Source organism: Eubalaena glacialis, chromosome 9 (assembly GCF_028564815.1).
Source record: "Eubalaena glacialis isolate mEubGla1 chromosome 9, mEubGla1.1.hap2.+ XY, whole genome shotgun sequence".
Taxonomy (NCBI): Eukaryota; Metazoa; Chordata; class Mammalia; order Artiodactyla; family Balaenidae; genus Eubalaena; species Eubalaena glacialis.
Window position 1 is genome coordinate 55,042,965 of NC_083724.1, and position 22,163 is coordinate 55,065,127.

Here is a 22,163-nt window from a genome sequence, read left to right on the forward strand (position 1 = left end):
AAGATTTTTAAAAATAATAAATCACTTTTTTTGAATAGAAAATATATTCACATGCCTCCCACCTTTTTTTCCTTCATTTCTTCTTCTAGAGATATCTTTGTACTTACACAAGCATATAGAAATGTATATTTCTATTTAAATGCACACGTACGCCACACACACACACATTACTCCTTGCTTTTTCATTTAACAATATATTTGGAGATCTTTCCACATCTATCTACCTCTCTATCTACACATATGTAAACACATACACACACTGCCTTACTCTTTTTAATGGTCATATAAAATTCCACTGAATGGACAAATGCACTAAAATGTACTTAACTATTTCTCTGCTGATAGACAATTAGGCTTCTTCCAATCTTTTTCTAATACAAATAACTCTACAGTGAATATAGTTGTTTATGCAGCATTTCACATATGTAAGAGTATCATCAGTGGATTAAATTCCTAGAAGTACTCTCTGAGTCAGTGGTTATGTGTATTTTCAATCTTAATAAAAATTTCCTTATTACTCTCCAATCCTGTACCAATTTAGATTACTATGAACAATGAGACTGCCTGTTTCTTTACACCTTTGCCAAGGTTTACTAACTTTTTAACTTTGCCTGTGTGAGAGATGAAAAATGGTATCTCTTTGTAGTTTATTTTTCATTTCCTTTTCAGTGAACTGCTTCTTCAAATGCCTTCCTCATTTTGGTCTCTTTTTTTTTCTGAAGGATTTCTATGAGTGGTCTATATATTAAACGAATTCATGCTTTGAATATAACATTTCAAAACTTTATGCGAGGTTGTTGTTTCACTGTTGCCTTTTGTTGCTGTGGTTTCTGTCATATGGAATGTTTTTACTTTTATGTAGTTGATCACATCAATGTATTTTTTTGTAGGATCTGAATTTTACATCATGTTTCCCCACTACAACAGAATAATAATAAAAAAGTTTTTCCATCCAAGTGAAATTAATTTTTATATAAGGAGTAATGTATGGAACCAATCTAATTTTCTTTTAAAAATAGTTATCCAGTTGTCCCAAGCATCATTTATCAATAATTCATCATTTCTCTATTGACAGGCAATGCCACATTTGTCATATGTTATATTCTTATATGCATTTGGCCTATTTATGGTCTTTAGTCTACTACTGGCCTATACTGGTCTATTCATGTGCCTAGACAATTCTGTTTTAATTATTAATTTTATATACGTTTGAATAACTGGTAGGGCTGTTTGTGTCCCACACCACGCATCATTATTTTTCTTTTTATACAACTTTCTTCACTATTTTGCATGTTTATTTATGTAAACAGCCTTTCTTATAAAAGAAAAAAATCTATTGGTATCTTGATTAGGATCATATCAAAATTTTTAAGTTAATTTAGGGAGATTCAAAATGTTTGACACTGAAACTTCTCTTTCAATTATTCAAGCTTCTTTTTGTGTCCCTTAGGAACTTTAAAAAGCTTTATTCAGCAGCTGGATCTTGCACATATATTGTTAGCTTACTGCCTGGTATATTTTGAGTTTATTATAAATGAGATCTTTGCTTATATTATTTTCTAGCTACTGTCATTTGTATTTAGAAAAGGTATTGATTTCTTTGTATATTAATTTTGTACTGAGTCACTTTACTAAATTCTCTTATTATTTGTTACAGTTTTTCATTTGATTCTCTATGATTTTTATCAGGTACACAATCACATCATCTGTGAATTCTGACCTCTTTACCTCCTTCCTAATTTTATATTTCCTTCTCTTGTCTAACTGCATGTTTCCTATAATTTTGAAAGCACAACTAAAAATCACATCTTCCTTTCTCACAAGGCAGATGGGAAAAGTTACTAAAACTTATAGGGGGTAAATTTAAAATAAATGAGTTAAATTATTTTAACATTCTACAGATAGATTACAAAATCCCTAGCCCATGAAATATTGGGGCTATAAACAGTTATAATTTTTTAAAATCTAGATTTTAAGAGAAACCAAATAATTCCATAGCCAATAAATACAACTGTAGTTATGCATACTGAGAAAGTGGTAACCAAATCACATGCTTTTGGAGGATGAACTCATAAACATGGGAACATGGAGAAACTCCCTTTCATTTGAGAATTGATAATTGGTCATAGGCATCATTTTGAATTTTCCCTCATTAAAATAAAAGACATGGGCCAGTGGAACAGGCAGTATTAAAATTTTATGGGTCTAATACTGACTCATATGTAACTCACAGATGACAGTATATTTTAATTTGCCACCAATACATTTCATATTTTATCTGGGTCACCTAGTCTCCATAAACGAAACATTAGTGATTTTTTTCCTTCAAAATGTACAGTAGTTTCAAACTAGTAAATTAACTTGCAATTTGATTTATAAATATAAGGATCAAGTTAAAGTTATACAACAGGTCACCTGGAACATAGTTTACTTCCATATTTGTAAGTAGAATTTACAAACATCATTAAACCTTCCTAATCTAGATTTTGGATGAAATAGAATCTAGCCATTTCTGGCACGTTGCAACACACCTGTGGTTCTGAAATGCTGTTTCAGTATGAAATAGCTAAAAATTAAAATAACTCATTGTATTTTGCTTTAGAAGGGAATCCATCAGCTATGCTCAGGAGGAGCTGAAGGCCCCTGTCATTCTGTTTGTCTTAACCTTCTAGTTTATCAAGATTTCTAGGAGTAGAATGTCTTACAGCCTTAACCATAAAATTACCGCCTCTAGATCTTATCAGCTTCAAGGCTGGAGCAGTGTGAAACTGACTGACAGCTGAATGGAATATAGATGAAGCAATGGAGACTATGAGTCATTCAAAGTCCCATTTTATTAAGTGCTTTGAAAATGAGGTACCAGAACCGTCAGTCAATTTAGGATTTAGTGCAGAAAGCAGAAGATTCGTGGTACTCTCTCTGAGGAGTTTTATCTGAGAGCTCAGGTTGGCCTAGGGAAAATGGGACACAGAAAATACTAAGATCATAATGGACATACATTCTTCTGCCAAAATAAGTGGAGAAAGTAGTTTTGCTTGACTTTCATTTTTAAATCATTCAGGCTAACTGTAAAACTAAGAAAATTATTTAAAATAGGAATTTATTATTTCTGTAATATGTAATATATAAAATAACTGTGATTTATGCATAACATCACATTTCTAACAAAAAGTTTCTTCCAAGCATATCTTTATATATGACAATTAAAGAGAAACTTTCGTCTCATGTGACTATGTTGCTTTTCTATCTCTATATAGCCATAACAAGTAATCCAACATTATTTTAACATTTTTTACCCTTTGGTAAAAAGAATGGGCAGTTCAGCTCCTTCTAATATAGCCATTTCCCCATGAATATAAAGAAGCCCTTCAAGTGTTGATATTAAAAAATTTCTGACACACACCGTTAGGTGGAAAAAAAAGCAAGATTCAGTATTTTTGTTACTATTCGTAAAAAAAAAAAATGCTAAAGGGAGGGAAAGAGAGACATTCTGCTTGTACATTCAGAGAATATCTCCAGAGTGATACTCAAAGAACTTGATAACTTTGATTGCCTCTAAGGAGAAGAACTGAGGAACAGGAGTGAGGGGGACACTGCATTATGCACTTTCTTTTATCTTTTGAATTGTGCACCTTAAGAATGTATAACTAATTCACATAAATAAATTCATAAAAACTTTACATGCAAACCCAAGGATAAAGAAATAAAAGCATCTACAATTCTTGAATGAATTCTTAACTTTCTATAAATTATATAAGATAGGCCAAACTTTTACTTATATAGCAGTAGATGGACATTCAAATTTTCCTCCAAACAATTGAAAGAAATTACAGTATTTTTCATTAATCAAAAAAGGTAGAGATATGAACAATATTAGCTTCAACACATTTTCCTTGTGCCCTTTGGTGGGATCTAATTTTAGCAAGAGCCATTTAACATATATAATTACTAAATGTATATACAGAAAAGTAGAAAATTAGCTTTCATATCACAGTCTCAAAAATGATTAATGTAATCTAATTTAGTTAGTTTTCTTATCAAGAAGAAAAAACAACTCCATAAATAACCATCTCATTAAAAGAATTCAAATGTTATTTTATGGAGGAATGAATAAATTAAGCTTCTTACAGCAAATTGCTTATTATTATATAGTCTGGTATAAGATAAACTATGTTGTGATAAATACAAAAATATCACTAACTACAATCACAAATTTTTGATTCTCAAATGCAAAATGTGTTCCGGTTCCAAAATTCTAAAATTCTAAAAAAAATACGGTTATATAAAAAATAATGATGAAAAATAAATTAGAGTTTAAAATGCATAAAGACACATAAGGAAACACTATGGAGATGTATTTAGAAGGAAGATCAAGGCATAATGAGTTCAGATATGACTGTAGTCAACTCTTCTACCTTAATGTCCATGTTCTCCTGAAATGTCAACAATAAATAGATCCCTAGCATTAATTTAATGAAATGTAAAACGTTTACTCAAGTAGTAACTTAGCTGAAGTCATACCCAGTGATGTTCCAATAAAAAATGTTACATAATCTTTTTAAAAATTCTTATTTAATACTATCAGCAGGAAATGCCTTTTAAATGTGTGTAAGTTTATACTTATATTTAAATAAGTAAAAATATATACATACATACATATTTAATAATTTATACACATGGACTCCATTGACCAAATAAAAGAGGACAGTAAAAGGAGAAAAAGTATTTTGACAAAATCTGAATATTGGTAGTTTGTACCATAGTATATTCATCAAATAAAATTTAATATGTTACCATAATAATCTTTTGAAAAATTCTGAAATTTCTATGTACCTTGAAAACTGAAACATTTTACAATGCATAGCAAAAATGAAATACTAAACCATGTTTATGTAAAATATTTTTTCACTTAAGGTTATAAAGCTAAAGTAAATCATATGCTCAAATAAAAATTCTCCATTAATGTAAAGATCCTTCTATTATAAGAAAGATGGTTTTATATTCCCTATTAGACCAGGTAACAAAATATTTCAAGTGCTGATCATTTATTTTTCTTAGTAGTGGCTTCAATTTCAAATCATCTCTTTTTACTGATTTATCCTGAGAAGTTGGTTTGCACATTGGAGTAACCCTCTTTGTGGCAGAAAGTGATTCCTAATAAATTTAAGTGAAAGTATTTCTATATAGACAGAGGTCAAATGTAAGAGACAGCTAAGGCAATTATTCTGGGAACCAGAGCAGGAAACCTTGGTAACGAGGAACCGGTAAAGGTATTAGGTTTGTGCTGTTCCCAAGCCCTCAAATTTAACTAGTTTCACATCAACTGAATTAACTGACTATACATTCCACTTATTCCAGGCTCTTAAGGAACAGCCCAACTGACTACTACTGTCAGGAATTCTGGCAATAGTAGAGGCTACTCCTACCCAGTTAGCTGCATCAGGCATGTTATGGGTGATAGGTTGAACACTAAAGAACAGTCAGAAAAACTGAATTTATATAGCACAGTCTGGCTCAATGATTGGAAAGAAATGGCTTGCATCTCGACTAACAGGTTCTTAAAGACTGTGCTCATAGACATTCTTTGTATGGTTCTACAGTGAATGAAAAAGGTACATGAAAATAAGCAAATCTCCTTTAATGACATGGCACCTACCAAAACATCTAGAGTTTTAGGAGTCTAAACAACTATAATACATAGCACAAATTTTCTAGCATTTGGCAAGAGGAGGATGGGAGGAAATCTTAAATAGGTGTCACAGCACTTAAACTTTGTTAACTTTACGATAGGAACAGATGTGAAATTGTGTACAGAATCACCACCTCACTGTGAATGAAGCAGATGAAGATCTTCAGCACGATTGAGGGGGGATCTAAATCAAACATAAACTGTGGTAATAAATGTAAGGTAATAATTACTAGCAGATGTATATTTAGATAATATGTATCTATCATATGTCACTATCATGTGCTTTGATGAGGACACCTTATGATTTTTCCATGCAAAAGTTCTCTCTTTATTTAACTTTTAAACTCCTTTTGCTAAAAAGGAAATTTTCTTGTAAAAATGAAAACAAAAAACCATCCTTAACATAACCTTAAATACTAATGCCTTTTTAAAAGTGTAAATTAATATGTGCAACTGACACTAGGAATTGATTTTTTAAAAATAGTTTTCCCACTATTCTCAGCTGTTATAAGTCAGTTATTTTGTGTTAATTTACCAATTAATATAATAAAAATTGCACCAAATTTGTGTAATGGATAACTTAAGGAGTCATGTCATTTTTCACACTCTATACAGAAAAACAAACAAAAAAATCAAGCCATAAAATTCATCCTGCTAATGTTTGTACCTATATATACATGACCTGGAATAATCAATTTAGTTAACTCAGTGATAGCACTAGTAAATTTAGTAAACCCATATCTAGCTCATGAGGATGTTTAACAGATAGCTAAAATTCAATGTGAAGGCAAGTAGCAGTGCCTGGGGAAGGTGAAGCAGGAGAGGCGTGGGGATGGAGCGCTGGTAACCCAGCATGAGAGAGGGTAGATGAAACGAAAGTGGGAAAGGACTCTTCCTCCCCATTCTTTCCAGTTTTCCTAAGGCCTTGGTAAGTGGCAAGTACTTCCCTTTCCACTGAAAATCACTTTCCGGATGGCCTGTATCAGGAGCATTATACAGTACTGGTACCTAATCTACCTCTTTTCCTTTTATGGTAAAGATACAGTTATTTTACATCTAGAACATTTTACAATTCCTTCGTAAATATTATGATTTTAAAGCTGAGAGGAAATTAGGAAATCATTTAGTCTAACTAACCCCTTATTTTATTGACAGGGGAACTGAGGTCCAGAGAAGCTTTGATTTAGTTTCTAATCTACATAAATATACTGGTGTGACTAAAAGGTTTAGAAATGCTGTATTTAGTGTTATCAAAAGCAAGAGAGAAATGGGCATTAGAAATGCTTCAAAAATACAAAGAAAAAATGACAAAAAGAGAACTCTCCACTTAGAACGGTTAGTTATCTGTTCTGATGTTACCAGAAAATAGTGAATTAAAAAGAAAGGGCTTGAAAAAATGGATTAGGGAAAAGATACTAAATGATCAAAGTATGAACACATGTAATCATTACAAACAGAAAAAAGTATATACAAAATACTTACCAAGCACATATTATATCGTGAAGAAAATCCACAAAATGAAAAATGTAAAGCCTCTCATATAATTATTTTCTACCCAATTTGTTTCTATTTAATTATAAGAACAAACTATATGGTAGGATTATGGAAAAGGGGTACATGCACTTAATTCAAATCCCCAGGCCCCTTTTATATGAAACATCTAGAAAATCAATTCCATTTCTACTTTAGCTAGGTGGTTCTAAATGATTATTCTCCCTATGCTTAGTTGAGGTAAAAATGGAAAGGCCAGGTTACAGAGTTTGAGGATATCAAATTCTGCATAGGTTCTTATTACTATTTCTATTATAGCATTTTAGCATATTAAGATATCTTGGGTCAAAATAAATATATTTATTAAATATTAACAACTTGAAAACTCAAATACGTAGTTGTGTTCCTAAGATATTATTTGCTCATACCTATGATCAGAGCCAATATAAATGTTTTTCATTGGAATCACCTAGATCAGTGCTTCCCGAAGTGTCCCTCTGGTAGAATGCAAAATGACTTTACATATGGCATATGGGTAAACATTTTTAATTTTACTATTTAAGTACGGATTTTAACATACATTAGAAAAAATTACACACTAAAACTGCTCAACACATTGTTGTCCCAGCCCAGTGTTTTGGATTTTTTCTGTCTAAAGAGAAAAATGTACAATAGAGGCTATCAAGAACCTAAATTAAACAAATAAAAACTCAAATACTTACTGTCGCTGGGGAAGCCCGAGTGGTATGTGTCACTGAGTGACCAGAATTCTCCATTGAATTGCCAATCAGATAGGTTCCTCCAGAGCTGCTGATGAGTTGTCCTCCCGTGACGCCCATCTGAATCCCACCAGTGCCCACCATACTGTGGGATGAGACCACGGTAGTCACCTGTGCAGAACTCCCTTGAGTATCAAAGTAATTCCCTCCAGTGTTTTGGCTGTACATCTGCGTTTCTGTGTAAGGATAAGTTGTTGTTCGGCTTTAGAAGAAGAAGAAAAAAGAAAGAAATTTATTTATATCATCTTATTTATTTTTTTCTAGTGTGAATATATGTTTAAAACATATCAGCTTAGCCTTTGGAACATGGTGAGTTTTTGTATTTTATATGAAACTTCATTCCCAGATATAGTTGGCTTTACTTTCCAAACTAAAGGTACATTTCTTTATAAGTACCTTAACACTTTTCTGTACTTTAGAGCTTTTGCTTCTACTGGTGCCTACCTCCAGCATATAAATAAGCTCAGGTTGCTTCCCTCCAAGAAATCCTGCTGCGTGACTTCTTACATTTCTTACAAAACTTCCTGCGAATCCAAGTTTTAGGAAAGCTGGGATCCAGAATGACTGGGGGCTGCAAGTCAGCTCCCCACGCTATTTCACCCTCCTGGGTGACTTGCAGTAAACCTCCATGACTAAGGTAGCTAGCATGGATCTTTTTTCTCGCCACCATAAGGATCTTGAGCAAAGATTTCACTTACCATGGGCCCTAAATCCCTAACTCTTTCTTTTTCTTTACACTCAAGTTTCTCCTTGATGTGATGACTATGCCACCTCATGCCCTCACTTTCCGCTTCCCAACAACTGCGGTCAAGCTTCTGCCCTTAGCCTTTCACTGAAAGTGCTTTTAATAAGGTCACTTGTGACCACATCTAAATACCAAGCTAAAAGGCTGCTGTCAGTCCTCATCTTTCTTGACCTATCTGCAGTATAATATTGTTGACCACGCCATGTTGCCCTTTCCCTCCTTGTTCTGTTCTGATTAAGGAGCTTGTTCGACTGATTTATTTTTAATATTCAATTGACTATAACTTACATTTTAACATAACTTTTATTTTTACTTGCAATTAGTATAAGCTCACAAGAAGTTGCAAAAATAGTAAAGAGGTATAAAATACTTTATTTAAAAACTTAAACATCAAATTAAAATTCCCAGTGTTTTGGTCATTCTCTTCAACACCACATTCCAGAGCTAGGCAGTACTGACAATTCGGTGTAGATATTTGCAGACATTTTCTATGTGCAAGGTCTTTCTGTTTTAACCTCTCTTGTTCATTAGTTTCTATGACATTTTTTTTTCACCTTTTACTTTTTTTAACCACTATGTTTCGAGAGCTTTTGGAGGCTCCATTTTTCTGGCACATTAAATACTGGTAATTTCTGAGGTCTCCATTTTCAGCTCTTATTTTTTTCTCACATTTGTTCAGACCATATACCTTTATCATATACTACATGACCATATACATGCTCGTAAGTTGATATCTCCACTTTCTAGTTATACTTTAAGAGTTTTAAATCTAGGTTTCTAACAGCCACCTGGTTATCTCTGTTAGGGAACCCCATGATATATGGGAAGTCTCAAATGTAAAATTGAACATATGCCTAACAGGGAATTCTTTCTCTCTCTCGCTCTTTTTCCTATATTCCGCCTCTCAGCAGAGGGCAGCACCACAACCCTCAGCTTCGGAAATTATTGCTGACTTTCCGTGCTCAGATTGACATCAGTCACTAAATCCTACTAATTTTACCTTCTAAATAATTCTCCAATTCTCCTTTCCATTCTTGTACTCACTTGCCTTAACTCATAATGTTCTCCATTATAACTGCCTTCTAATTAGTTTTCCTTCCTCTATTCGGGCTCTTTTCCAATCTATCTTCACTTTGCTGCCAGGGGAATTTTTCTAAAATGTAAATATGAAAATAAAGCTTTTCTTAAAAAACTTTCCATGATTCTCTCTTGCCTTCGGAAGTAATTCACAACCCTTGACCTGCCTTATAAGAACCATCAGAGCCGATGCCTGCATGATCTCTGGACTTGATATCAGTCATGTCCTCAAGTGCTTTCTTCGCCTACACCACACTGACCTTTTTGCTGGTCCCTGTAACGTGCCATCTTCTCTTGCCTCCCTGCTATATCTCATGTTTTCCTCTGTCTAGAAGGCCTTTACATTTTTCTTCAGCTCTCTTCTTTCGTCTAAATCACCCTTAAACTCTCAGTTCAAGCATCACCTTATCTCAAAATTACTTTTCTGCACCCTTTGCCCTCTGTGGCCACTCCTCACAGGCCTGTTATGTTTTGTTCTCTGTACTTTCCTAACACCTTGTGCATACCTGAAATACAGCTCTCCATACACTGTTAATTTCCTCATGTATTCATACTCCCATGAAATTATGTTTTATTCCCATATGTACCCTCAACACTTAACACAGTTGCAGCTACACAGTGGGCACACTAACCAACAAATAGAATATGATTCTGTTTGAAAGTACATTTGACATAATGGTGACTTCCGTAAATTTCTAAAACATAAATCCTTCTTTTGTTTTGTTAAACCAAACAAATTGGTTAGCACAACTGAGAAATTGTGCTAAACTATTCCAAGACGTTTCTGTATTATTTAAAACAGGTCATTTTAACCCATTACAAATTAATTTGTAATGTAATTTCTAATGTAAATTTTAGTAAAATAATTAGAGTGCTCCAAAAGTATTCCACACTGGGTAAAGTTACTGCTTTCCAGAAAGAGCCACCACAGATCGACGTACAAATTTTAGTTCGGGGTGGTGACAGAAACAACTCCATAGAGAACGTTTTTTTTATAGATAGAAAAATGCCATTTAAAATACACAGTTCTTCTCATTATTGTTGTATTTCCCAGCTGGATACCTCATTTATGTATTTCTTTCATTATATATTTATTTAATAAAATAAAACAGCCATGTTGATTTCAAATTTAGGTGAAAAGTGAGGTCATTTTAATTTGTCTGCTAAATATGATAGTGACCCTATTTAGCTGTGCTTAAAATAACACAATCTGATGTTAGTATTTAAGTATAACCAAGTAAGGTGTACACATAGATATAGGGCAATAAATAAGTACTTCGACAGGCAGGAAATGGTGCCAGCTTTCCTTTCCATAGTCCAAACAAAATGCTTAAGCATGCTCCCCAGTAGTAAGTTGATTTTATAAATAAATCATGTAATAATGGCTATTGATAGCTAATATTTACTGACCATTTACTACACAACAGGCACCATTTTATGTACTTTTCAGGTATTAACTAATTTAATCTTCATTACAACTTTATGAGATGGGTACTGTTATAATTTCTATTTCCACAGACAAGGTGAATACTTGAAGTTTGGATAGGTTAAATAGCTTTATCCAAAGCACACAGCTGGTAAAAAATGAATTTGGAATTTGCACTTAGCCCATGCTCTCAACCATTCTGTCACATAAAAAGAACTTAACTTTTTACATATGTCAATGATATGTGTGAATGACTATTGAGGAACAGTCCCAAAAGCTGGTATAGGGAACATATGGACTTTCTGTTGCTATTTGGGAGTTCCTTACACCTTAGTTAACTGTTTACTAACACCCCACTACTCTCCTCTCTTACTCAGAATGGAATCTGCAGAAGATGTACTTGCAATGGTAAAGAAATAAGAGATGCAAAAGGCGAGACTATTTTGGAGGATACTTACCATTGCACACTTAGATTTCAGAAGTTCTATGATCATGGAAGTTGCAACTCTATTATAAGAGAAACATTCCACGGGGTTTAAATCACTCCACCTTTGGGGTATGACTCCTTTATATAATTAGTCCTCAGTGAACAATAGTAATGTAAACAAATGCATCACAGATATATAAAATCTGTATCTATAGCCCTCAAGTCAGCATAAAAATATGGCAGCAAAGAGCTTTGATTTCCATACTTCCCCCTAGTTGGAGATGATTCATTAGCTAAAAAATGAGCAAAGAACAGGATAAGAGTGAAAGTCACTAAAGAGTATGCCTAATCCATAAATTATGCTCATTACTCAATCATAACCCATGGGACTGAGGAGAAGGCTTGCATAAACACACACTGGGGTAAAGACTGGTAATTTCTAGGGGAAAAAAGACACAATTATATTAGGAAATGAAGTGTCACAAATTGTTGCTGAATTTGTCTCTGACACTTATACACTTGCAGTGGGGAAGAGAGGAGACTTTTAAACACTGGATTGGGTAATAGAGGCAGACCATAATATCCTTAGTCACTGTTCTTCAAGGGTAAGATGATAAGCATTAACGCATTTGTTGGAGGCCTGTCTGGAGCCAGAGCCAGAGTCAGGCACAGATAATTCCTAAACGTCTTTTCAGTTCTAAATGTTCTAAGCTCCTGAGTAAATACTGGAGAAATTTTGTTTAAAAAAAAAGGCACCACCAACAAAAACAAACACTTCTTTCTTTCTAGGTACTAGAAATAATAACTCTTTAATTCTGATACCTAGGATCAACTTGTCTTTCATACTGCTAAAACGAATACAAATGAGATATTGCTTGCACACTATTTCCCGAGAAATTTCCAAGACATACGTTTGAGAAAAGTACTCAATTTTTGGCATATCAGATTGAAAGCAGCTAACTATTTCCGCACTGTACACTACTGAAACAGCTAAATTCCCAAGCAATTCTGTGCACACTTGAAAGATGCTGCTGTGTTCCTTTTGTTTGTTCTTCAAATTTTTATTTATTTATTTATTTATTTATTTACGGCTGTGTTGGGTCTTCGTTTCTGTGCGAGGGCTTTCTCTAGTTGCGGCAAGTGGGGGCCACTCTTCATCGCGGTCCGCGGGCTTCTCACTATCGCGGCCTCTCTTGTTGCGGAGCACAGGCTCCAGACGCGCAGGCTCAGTAATTGTGGCTCACGGGCCTAACTGCTCTGCGGCATGTGGGATCTTCCCAGACCAGGGCTCGAACCCGTGTCCCCTGCATTAGCAGGCAGATTCTCAACCACTGCGCCACCAGGGAAGCCCTGTTTGTTCTTTATTGATTGCCTCAGACCGTTATGAAAATAATGTGTCACATTATTCTATAGCAGAAGAGAAATCTTTCCATTGTTCTGCATATGTATCCAGTAATGAATGTAAACACATAGATATGTGCATACTTGCTGACAGACGCTTCTTCATAGCTGACTCTATTATCAGGTTCTATGTAAATGTCAGGACTCTGATCCATTGAATTCAGTAAATTAGTGCTGTTTGCATCCCATCATGCCTTAGCATATACCTTGACTAAGCATGACCCTGAATATTCCCTGCTTGCTTATTCACTAGGATGATTATGTATGTCAATTTATTTTAGTTATAACCAATCTTTCTGTTTTCTTTATCTTCAGGTGTCTTATCCACAAGTCCAGATATATAATATCTCTAAATTATGTGTTTTGTATTTTACCTAAGTCTTGAATATCCTCTCACCAATAAGCTAGTCAACTACAAAATCAAGCAATGGTATGAAAATGGCAAATTAAGAAAATAAAATACCTTGCAAATTTCACACCATAAAATTTATTATGAAGGTAGAATATAGTAATGTTGATCATTATAATATCTTACATTGGTACAATGCTTTATTGCTTTCAGGCTACTCTGTACACATTCTTTTAACAAATATTTACTGAGCATCTATTCTGGCACCTGGGAAAAAAGGAACATGACCTCTACTGTCATAAGGGCTGCATAACATAAGGGGCAGGTGGTCAAAAATAAGAAAGGAAATAAGATCATTAGACATTTTCTTAAATCTATGAAAGAGAAAAATAGAATATTAAAGTGTAATAAATGGGAGGGTGCATATTAGATCAACTAGTCAAGGAATGTTACCTCTGAAGAAGAGATATTTAGGTTGAAACTGAAGGATAAAAAGAAGTCAGTCCTATGGAAAACAGGAAGAAAAATATATCAGGAAGATATAGTGTGACATGTGCAAAAGCCATGACACAGGAAAGATCCTGGTATTTAGGAAGGAACTAGAAGTCTAGAATGGTTGGTTAAAAAGAATGAGAAGGACATTAGAAACAAATGAGGTTTAAAAAGTAGATAAAAACTAAACACGTAAGTAGTGTAAACAAATTTTTTAAACCGTGGGTCATGATCCACAATTTAATGGGTCACACTAGCATTAAAAAAAGAAAGAGACTATAGTAGACTAGACAACATTAGAACATATCACACCTAGTAAGGATAAGAATTATCTTGAGAAACTTTGTTTCTGTCATATGCATATATGGTGTGTGTGTGCATGTGTATATTTATCTGAGTATAAAAATGTACATCTAATTTTCTCAATGTGGATGGTTGTTTAAAAGGCTTAAAGACATCATTATGGACTATGGCAAGAAGTTTGGATGTTATTTTAAGCTGGGACAGGAGTTTAAGGAAGCTAAGGTACGGGGAGGCAAGGGAATGTTCCAGCCAGAGAAACAACCTAAAGAAAGGCCTGAGGTCAGAGAGGTAACAGGAAACCATGAGAAAAGGGAGTAGCAAACAGGGCACACTGCTACAGATAAGCCATGTAAGATGATTCTGAAACATGTTCATTAGATATAATGAGAGGACATAATCTTATTGTAAGGTGTTTCCATGTAGTGCTAGCAAATATATGTCTGATTGGACTTGACTGAGGATATAAGTAACTAAAGGCAGCCAGAATGAATCAGTTTTAAATATTTTCAAAAAGTTTGGGAGCTAGGAGAATTTGGGAACTGGGAGAACTGTTGTTAGAGATAGCGGCAGCAATGGCCAACAGCGTTTGAGATGATTGTGGTCGTGTGGTGTCCTTACTGGACAACTTCTGGGGTGTGTTTTTGCCTTTGGTCTGGCTGCTGTCTAACAATGCTTGTACCTGTCTTTTTTCAGCTTGATTCTTCAGACTTCCTAGAAATTCTGAGTCACAAATATCTTTCAATAAATTCTTTGTTTTGCTTAAATAAGCCAGACTTGGTTTCTGCTGCTTGAAACCAAGAACTCTTAAACAGTTTTTCATTGTGAAGTTTTTATGGGAGTCACCAAAGCCCTGCATAGAAGTAGCTAGATTATTTGGAATCTTCAACAAATTGCAGTCTCGTGGTATGTAATATCTGGTTGGCTAACATGCACTACTTTTTTGAGTTTTTTTTTTTAATTAATTAATTAATTTATTTATTTATTTATTTTTTGGCTGTGCTGGGTCTTCGTTTCTGTGCAAGAGCTTTCTCCAGTTGTGGCAAGCGGGGGCCACTCTTCATTGCGGTGCACGGGCCTCTCACTATCGCAGCCTCTCTTGTTGCGGAGCACAGGCTCCAGACGCGCAGGCTCAGTAGTTGTGGCTCACGGGCCTAGTTGCTCCGCGGCATGTGGGATCTTCCCAGACCAGGGCTCGAACCCGTGTCCCCTGCCTTAGCAGGCAGATTCTCAACCACTGCGCCACCAGGGAAGCCCCTTTTTTGAGTTTTGACATAGATCATTTCTTGAATGCTCTAAGTCAGACTGAAGGCAGAAGGTACATCAGAGAGGTGACATGTCCATTTTGTGCAGGACACCAAAGGGGAAAACAGTAATTCAGAAAGGAATTCAAGTGACCTAATATAAGACACTATTACCTAAGAATAAAAAACAATAAATTAAATATAAAGTAATAAAATACTAGAATCACTAATGAAACACTTGATTTAAATTCAGAAGATATACTCATTTCTGCTAATTTCAACTGCTAAAACAATAGGTAAAAAATAAAAGCATTTATCGAGCTGTTGCCACAACAGCTACAGAGGAAATGCAAGAATGAATTATTAAAATGCAATAATAATCCTTGCAATAACTAATTGAGCTTTTTCATTCATATGTAGTATTTTTAATATTATATATTTTGATAATGTGCAGAGTACTGAAATCATAACTTTAAATTATCATTACATAAAGATATCTGGACATGTACACTTTACTGTGCATTTCAATTCTTCATTTGTATATCGTAAAGTAGTGGTTCTCACACTTTAGTGCACATCAGAACACCTGAAGGGTTTGTTAAAACACAGATTGCTAGGCTCCATTACCCGAATTCCTGATTCAGTAGAACAGGGCTAGGGAACCAAAACTGGCATTTCTAACAAGGCTGGCGTTTCTCAGATGAGGTACATGCTGCTGATCTGAGGAACACACTTAGAGAACCACTGTACTAGAGGATAATAAAAATGTGAAGACCAACTTTCACAGGAGTAAGGAAAAAAAGTGCTATTTCACAACTATTAGTGCTTTTAGTTTATTTGAGTTTTTTAAAAAGTCAAAGTCCACAGTTATAAAAGAAGTTTTATATTCTGTGGCAGTTATCCATGAAAGCCATTACCAAAATTTCTGTTCACTGCTATAATGGTTTTTGAAGCATACCAAAAAGGTGCACATAATAAGTACATATACAGGTCATCTGCCCTGACAACAGAAGTCAGGGAAGTAGATATAGACTTAAATCAACTTTGGCAGGAATGACATCATAAAAGATTTTGATCCAGAGTTACTGGTCTAAATTTACAAATAAGAAAAACTGGGCTGGATCATATGGTAGTTCTATTTTTAATTTTTTGAAGCACTTCCATACTGTTTTTCATAATGCCTGTACTAACTTACATTCCCACCAATCGTGCACAAGAGTTTCTTTTTCTCCACATTCTCTCCAACACTTACTTCTTATTCAGCCATTTGCAACAACATGGATGAACCTTGAGGGCATTATGCTAAGTGAAGTAAGTCAGATAGAGAAAGACAAGTATTGTATGATATCACTTATATGTGGAATATTAAAAATCAAACTCATTGGTGAAGCAAGTCAGAAAGAGAAAAACAAATATCGTTTATTAATCCATATATGTGGAATCTAGAAAAGTGGTACAGATGAACTTATTTGCAGGGCAGGAACAGAGACGCAGATGTAGAGAATGAACGTGTGGACACGGGGGCGGGGGGTCGTGGGGGGTGGGATGAATTGAGAAATTGGGATTGACATAAATACACTACCATGTGTAAAACAGACAGCTAGTGGGAACCTGCTGTATAGTGCAGGGAGCTCAGCTCGGTGCTCTGTGGTGACCTAGAGGGGTAGAATGGGGGTGGGGGGGGTGGGAGGGAGGTCCAAGAGGGAGGGGATATATGTATACATACAGCTGATTCACTTCGTTGTACAGCAGAAACTAACACAACATTGTAAAGTAACTATAACCCAATTAAAAAAAAATCAAATTCATTGAAACAGAGAGCAGAATGGTACAGGGGCTGGGAGGTGGGAGAAATGGGGAGATATTGGTCAAAGGGTACAAACTTTCGTTATAAGACGAATAAGTTCTGGGGATCTAACGTACAGCTTAGTGACTATAGTTAATAATACTGTATTGTATACTTGAAAAAAAAAGAAAAGCACTGAGCAACCATATACATGCACATAAGCTCAAAAAAATTGTACTAGAAAAAAAAAACTGAAAAAAAAGAAAAAAAAGGTGTGTTAATACTATGTTAGCAGCATCTCAATTCAGTTCCATTCATTTTTCCTTGTATATTTAAAACTACCAAGTAATCTGCTCTTGTGTCTCACCTGTCATCAAATGCTATTCTTTATTCAATTCATTCAACAAATACAGATTGAGCACCTATCATATACGACCGTTGTAGGTATGAGAGAGAGAATGGGGAGCAAACAAACAAGGCACTGGGCCCACATGACAGTTACATTCTAGTGGGGAAAAGACAGATATTAGATAAGTTAAAAGTAGATAGTGGAGAATGACAGATAGTCATAAGTGTTGTGGAAGAAATGTCTCTGTTAGAAACAATAAGGAAACTTAGGCACAGAAAAACTGTTTGGCCAATAATAAGACTGAAGAGGATCCAATAACAAAGGAAGAAAACAGAAGAATATAAAGTCAAAGAAGACAAAGAATCAAGGATAGAGTAGCTGACTAGTTGATTGCTGGAGATTTAGAAAAGTTAATCTAGAAGAATGTCTATTAGATTTAACAAATGGAGGTCATCAATGACTTTGATAAGAGCAACTTCATTGTAATGTGGAGAAAAAAGCCAGCTTGGAAGAGAATGAAGAATATGAGGTCAATCCTAAGAGGATTCACTATAAAGAGGAACAGAGAAACCAGGTACTTGTTAGAGATGGGTATGTTGTCAAGTGGGACTTTCAAAAATGGATGAACGCAGCTAAAGCATGTGTGTATGTTGTTGAGGCCAACCCAGGTGCTAAGTCCAGGCAAACATGTGGTATGCCCCATACCCAAAGTCAGGCACACTGCTGGACTCAGGCAGTTTGGGACCTCGGAGCATTCCCTGGAGGCAAGTCTATTCGTCTGACTCCTTCTGAGGGCCAGACTAAGATTTGTTGGATTTGTCCCCTCCAAAACCTTCTGGCCATTACAAAGCTCAACCTTTGTGAACCAGCCTTCAACTCTGTATAGCTGGGGGATCTACTCTGTATAGCTGGGGGATCTACAAGACTGTAGTCTCTTGTGAAGCACAATACAGTGTTTCCCAACCTTTTCCAATGCATACTCCCAAACAAAGAGTTCTCACTCTAGCTTCCAAATATTTGTTCACGCAGAGATTTTTATAAGTTTAACTTCTTTTGCAGTTAGTTTTATAAGAGTAACTATACTAAAAGTGAATACGTTTTTTCAGACAATACAAATAACCCCATTTCCTGCTCTCATTACACCCTCCCCATCCTGAACCTGACCTGGTTAGTAATTAATGCTTTTAACTATTAATCCTCATTTCACAAATTAGGAAATCTAGGTGCAAATGTGTTATTTGCCTGATGTTATACTGTAGTCAGTAAGAGAAATGATACTTGAACTTGGGTCTCTGAAGTTCATTTAAGAAAATAATACAAGTTGGTTCTAAACCTAAAAAAGCACATGTGGATTTCCTTCATTTTCACCTTTTTTTTAAAAAAAAAAAAAAAAAAAAAAAGGAGGGAGGAGGAGAGGAAGAGAAAATTTACAGGTCTAAACTTTTCCAAGTGTTACAATGCAGAATTATTCTGGACATTATGCTACTGGATATGAAAATATCACAGAGCAAATTGCCCTTAATGTGCATCAATTAATTCTACGAATGAGAAATATTAAAAAGGAATACAGCCAGGGCAGTCAAATAATAGCGTTTTCTTCTGAAGCTGTTTAACTATAACATTCGATGTTGAAAAATTAGTAAATATGGACTTTTCTATATATTTAATGAATATCCAAAGAACATCCTATATTCACAAAATAAATTTAACTATAAAAGTATAAGATGGGATTAAAAAAAACATACAATGATTCATACGAACAACAACAGACTCTTAGTCTTAAAGAGTCATCAGTCATAAAAAACCCCACGAGTTTATTATCTACAATAAGATATACAATAATACAATAGCATAATGTATAAAATTTACTAAAAAATTTTTTTATGATTGGCCAACCCTTCCCCCCAAACCTCCAAATAACTCATGATCAAAAGACCTCTACCTACAGATCACTGGAAAGGAACATGTGTTGAAGGTCAGAAAATATGAACTCTAAATACTACCTAACTAGAGGTACAAATTATTGCACCTCTCTGGGCCTCAGTTTTCCCACCTGTAAAGTGGAAAGATTAGAATAAATGATCTCCACGACCTTCACAACTCTGATATTCTGAGAAGCCATATTTGAAAGCCTTCCATTACTCTAGGAGGCAGATTGAAAAACATCTTGCTGTGATTTATGTCAGCGTGTTCTGCCTATGTTTTCCTCTAAGAGTTTTACAGTATCCGGGTTTACATTTAGGTCTTTAATTCATTTTGAGTTTATTTTTGTGCACGGTGTTAGGGAGTGATCTAATTTCATTCTTTTACATGTAGCTGTCTAGTTTTCCCAGCACCACTTGTTGAAGAGACTCTCTTTTCTCCATTGTATATTCTTGCCTCCTTTGTTATAGATTAGGTGACCATGGGTGTGTGGGTTTATCTCTGGACTTTCTATCCAAAATAAACATATGGGACCTAATTAAACTTAAAAGCTTTTGCACAGCAAAGGAAACCATAAACAAAACGAAAGACAACCCTCAGAATGGAAGAAAATATTTGCAAACGAAGCAACCAACAAGGGACTAATCTCCAAAATATACAAACAGCTCATGAAACTCAATATCAAAAAAACAAACAACCCAATCAAAAAATGGGCATAAGATCTAAATAGACATTTCTCCAAAGAAGACATACAGATGGCTAAAAAGCACATGAAAAGATGCTCAACATCATTAATTATTAGGGAAATACAAATCAAAACTACAATGAGGTATCACTCACACAGGTCAGAATGGCAATCATCAAAAAATCTACAAACAATAAATGCTGGAGAGGGTGTGGAGAAAAGAGAACTCTCCTACACTGTTGGTGGCAATGTAAACTGGTACAGCCACTGTGGAGAATGGTATTGAGGTTCCTTAAGAAACTAAAACTAGAGCTACCATATGATCCAGCAGTCCCACTCCTTGGCATATATCCAGAGAAAATCATAATTTGAAAAGATGTTCATTGCAGCACTATTTACAATAGCCAGGACATGGAAGCAATCTAAATGTCCATCGACAGAAGAATGGATAAAGAAGATGTGGTACACATATGCAATGGAACGTTAGCCATAGAAAAGAACGAAATAATGCCATTTGCAGCAATGTGGATAGACCTAGAGATTGTCATACTGAGTGAAGTCAGTCTAAGTCAGACAGAGAAAAACAAATATCATATGATATTGCTTATACGTGGAATCTAAAAAAAGGGTACAAATAAAATTATCTACAAAACAGAAATAGAGTTACAGATGTAGAAAACAAACTTATGGTTACCAGGGGGTAAGGAGGGGAGGGATAAATTGGAAGATTGGGATTGACACATACACACTACTATATATAAAATAGGTAACTAATAAGGACCTACTATATATAGCACAGGGAACTCTACTCAGTACTCTGTAATGGCCTATATGGGAAAAGAATCTAAAAAAGAGTGGATATATGTATATTTATAACTGATTCACTTTGCTGTACACCTGAAAATAACACAACATTGTAAATCAACTATACTCCAATAAAAATTTTAAAAAATAAATATAATAAAATAAAATTGAATAACAACAAAAAATAAACCTAAAAAAAATAAATAAATCCTTCCATTTTTGGAGATGAATGAAACAGGCTCTTCTCTAAATGTAGAGGACCTCAGTGCTCTTTTTTACACAAAATGGTAGTTCTGTCTCCAAGAGCTTTCTAAGTAATCAGCCATATACTTACTGAAATCCAAGTGGCAAGTGGATTCATTAACCAGATCCTACACCGATTTGAATGTATATATCAGTAGAAGCATAAAGAAAGTAGCCTCTTCATCTCAATTACAGAAATACCATACAACCATTTCTTCTAAGCAGAGAACATTTAAATGATAATAATAAAGCATAATTTTACCTGCAAAATCCTAAAACTTACTATTTCACTGAAAGACAAAATAGAAACTTGAAGAGTATCCCTATTAAGGTTTTTTATTAATTATTTTAAAAGCATATGGAAAGGATAATTGGATGGCTTCAGAAAACGCACTACCTATATGATTTTCAAATAAAGGTGAGTCCAATGGATTTTGAATAAATCTAGTCAATGTCAATATATTAATAATGTATCACCTCCTAAAGTATACTATGTGATGTTATTAAATATTATTCAGATAAGAGTTCTGTGGTCAGTTTTTAAAACACGACATTTCTTTCCTAGAGGATTTCTCAGAGCCTTTAAAAAACTAACAGAAATTTAGAGTCCACAAAAGAAGTTCATGCAGTGTTTTCCTGCTTGTGAAACCACAGAACTTTTTAATGGGACATTTTATGAAACACAGTTTGGTAAATTCTCTGTTGGGTTTGATGAGAAATCTGTAATTTAAACAGGAAGATTATGAGAATGCTTTCTACCAGTCAAGTCTTATTGCAATAGATACCCATTACAATGAACACCTTGACATTTTAAAACACTAATCATCTCTAAACAGCGGATAAGCTTCAAAGACCACTTGATATAAGAAAATCCTTTAAAATTAAAAAAGTTTTTTCAAAAAAGATTTCTTAATTTGGACAAGATATAGTATGATGTCTTTATTTCCACTTTG

At 34.6% G+C, this 22,163-nt stretch overlaps 1 protein-coding gene across 6 annotated transcripts in view; it reads right to left on the minus strand.

Annotated features, from left to right (window-relative positions):
- Window positions 1–22,163, minus strand: part of RFX3 (regulatory factor X3) — a 289,898-nt gene that overhangs the window by 86,343 nt on the left and 181,392 nt on the right. For all 6 annotated transcript variants that reach the window (XM_061201235.1, XM_061201234.1, XM_061201231.1 and 3 more), the window contains one exon: window positions 7,903–8,161. In XM_061201235.1, coding sequence (XP_061057218.1) covers window positions 7,903–8,161 — 259 coding nt within the window. The remainder of the gene's footprint in view (window positions 1–7,902; window positions 8,162–22,163) is intronic.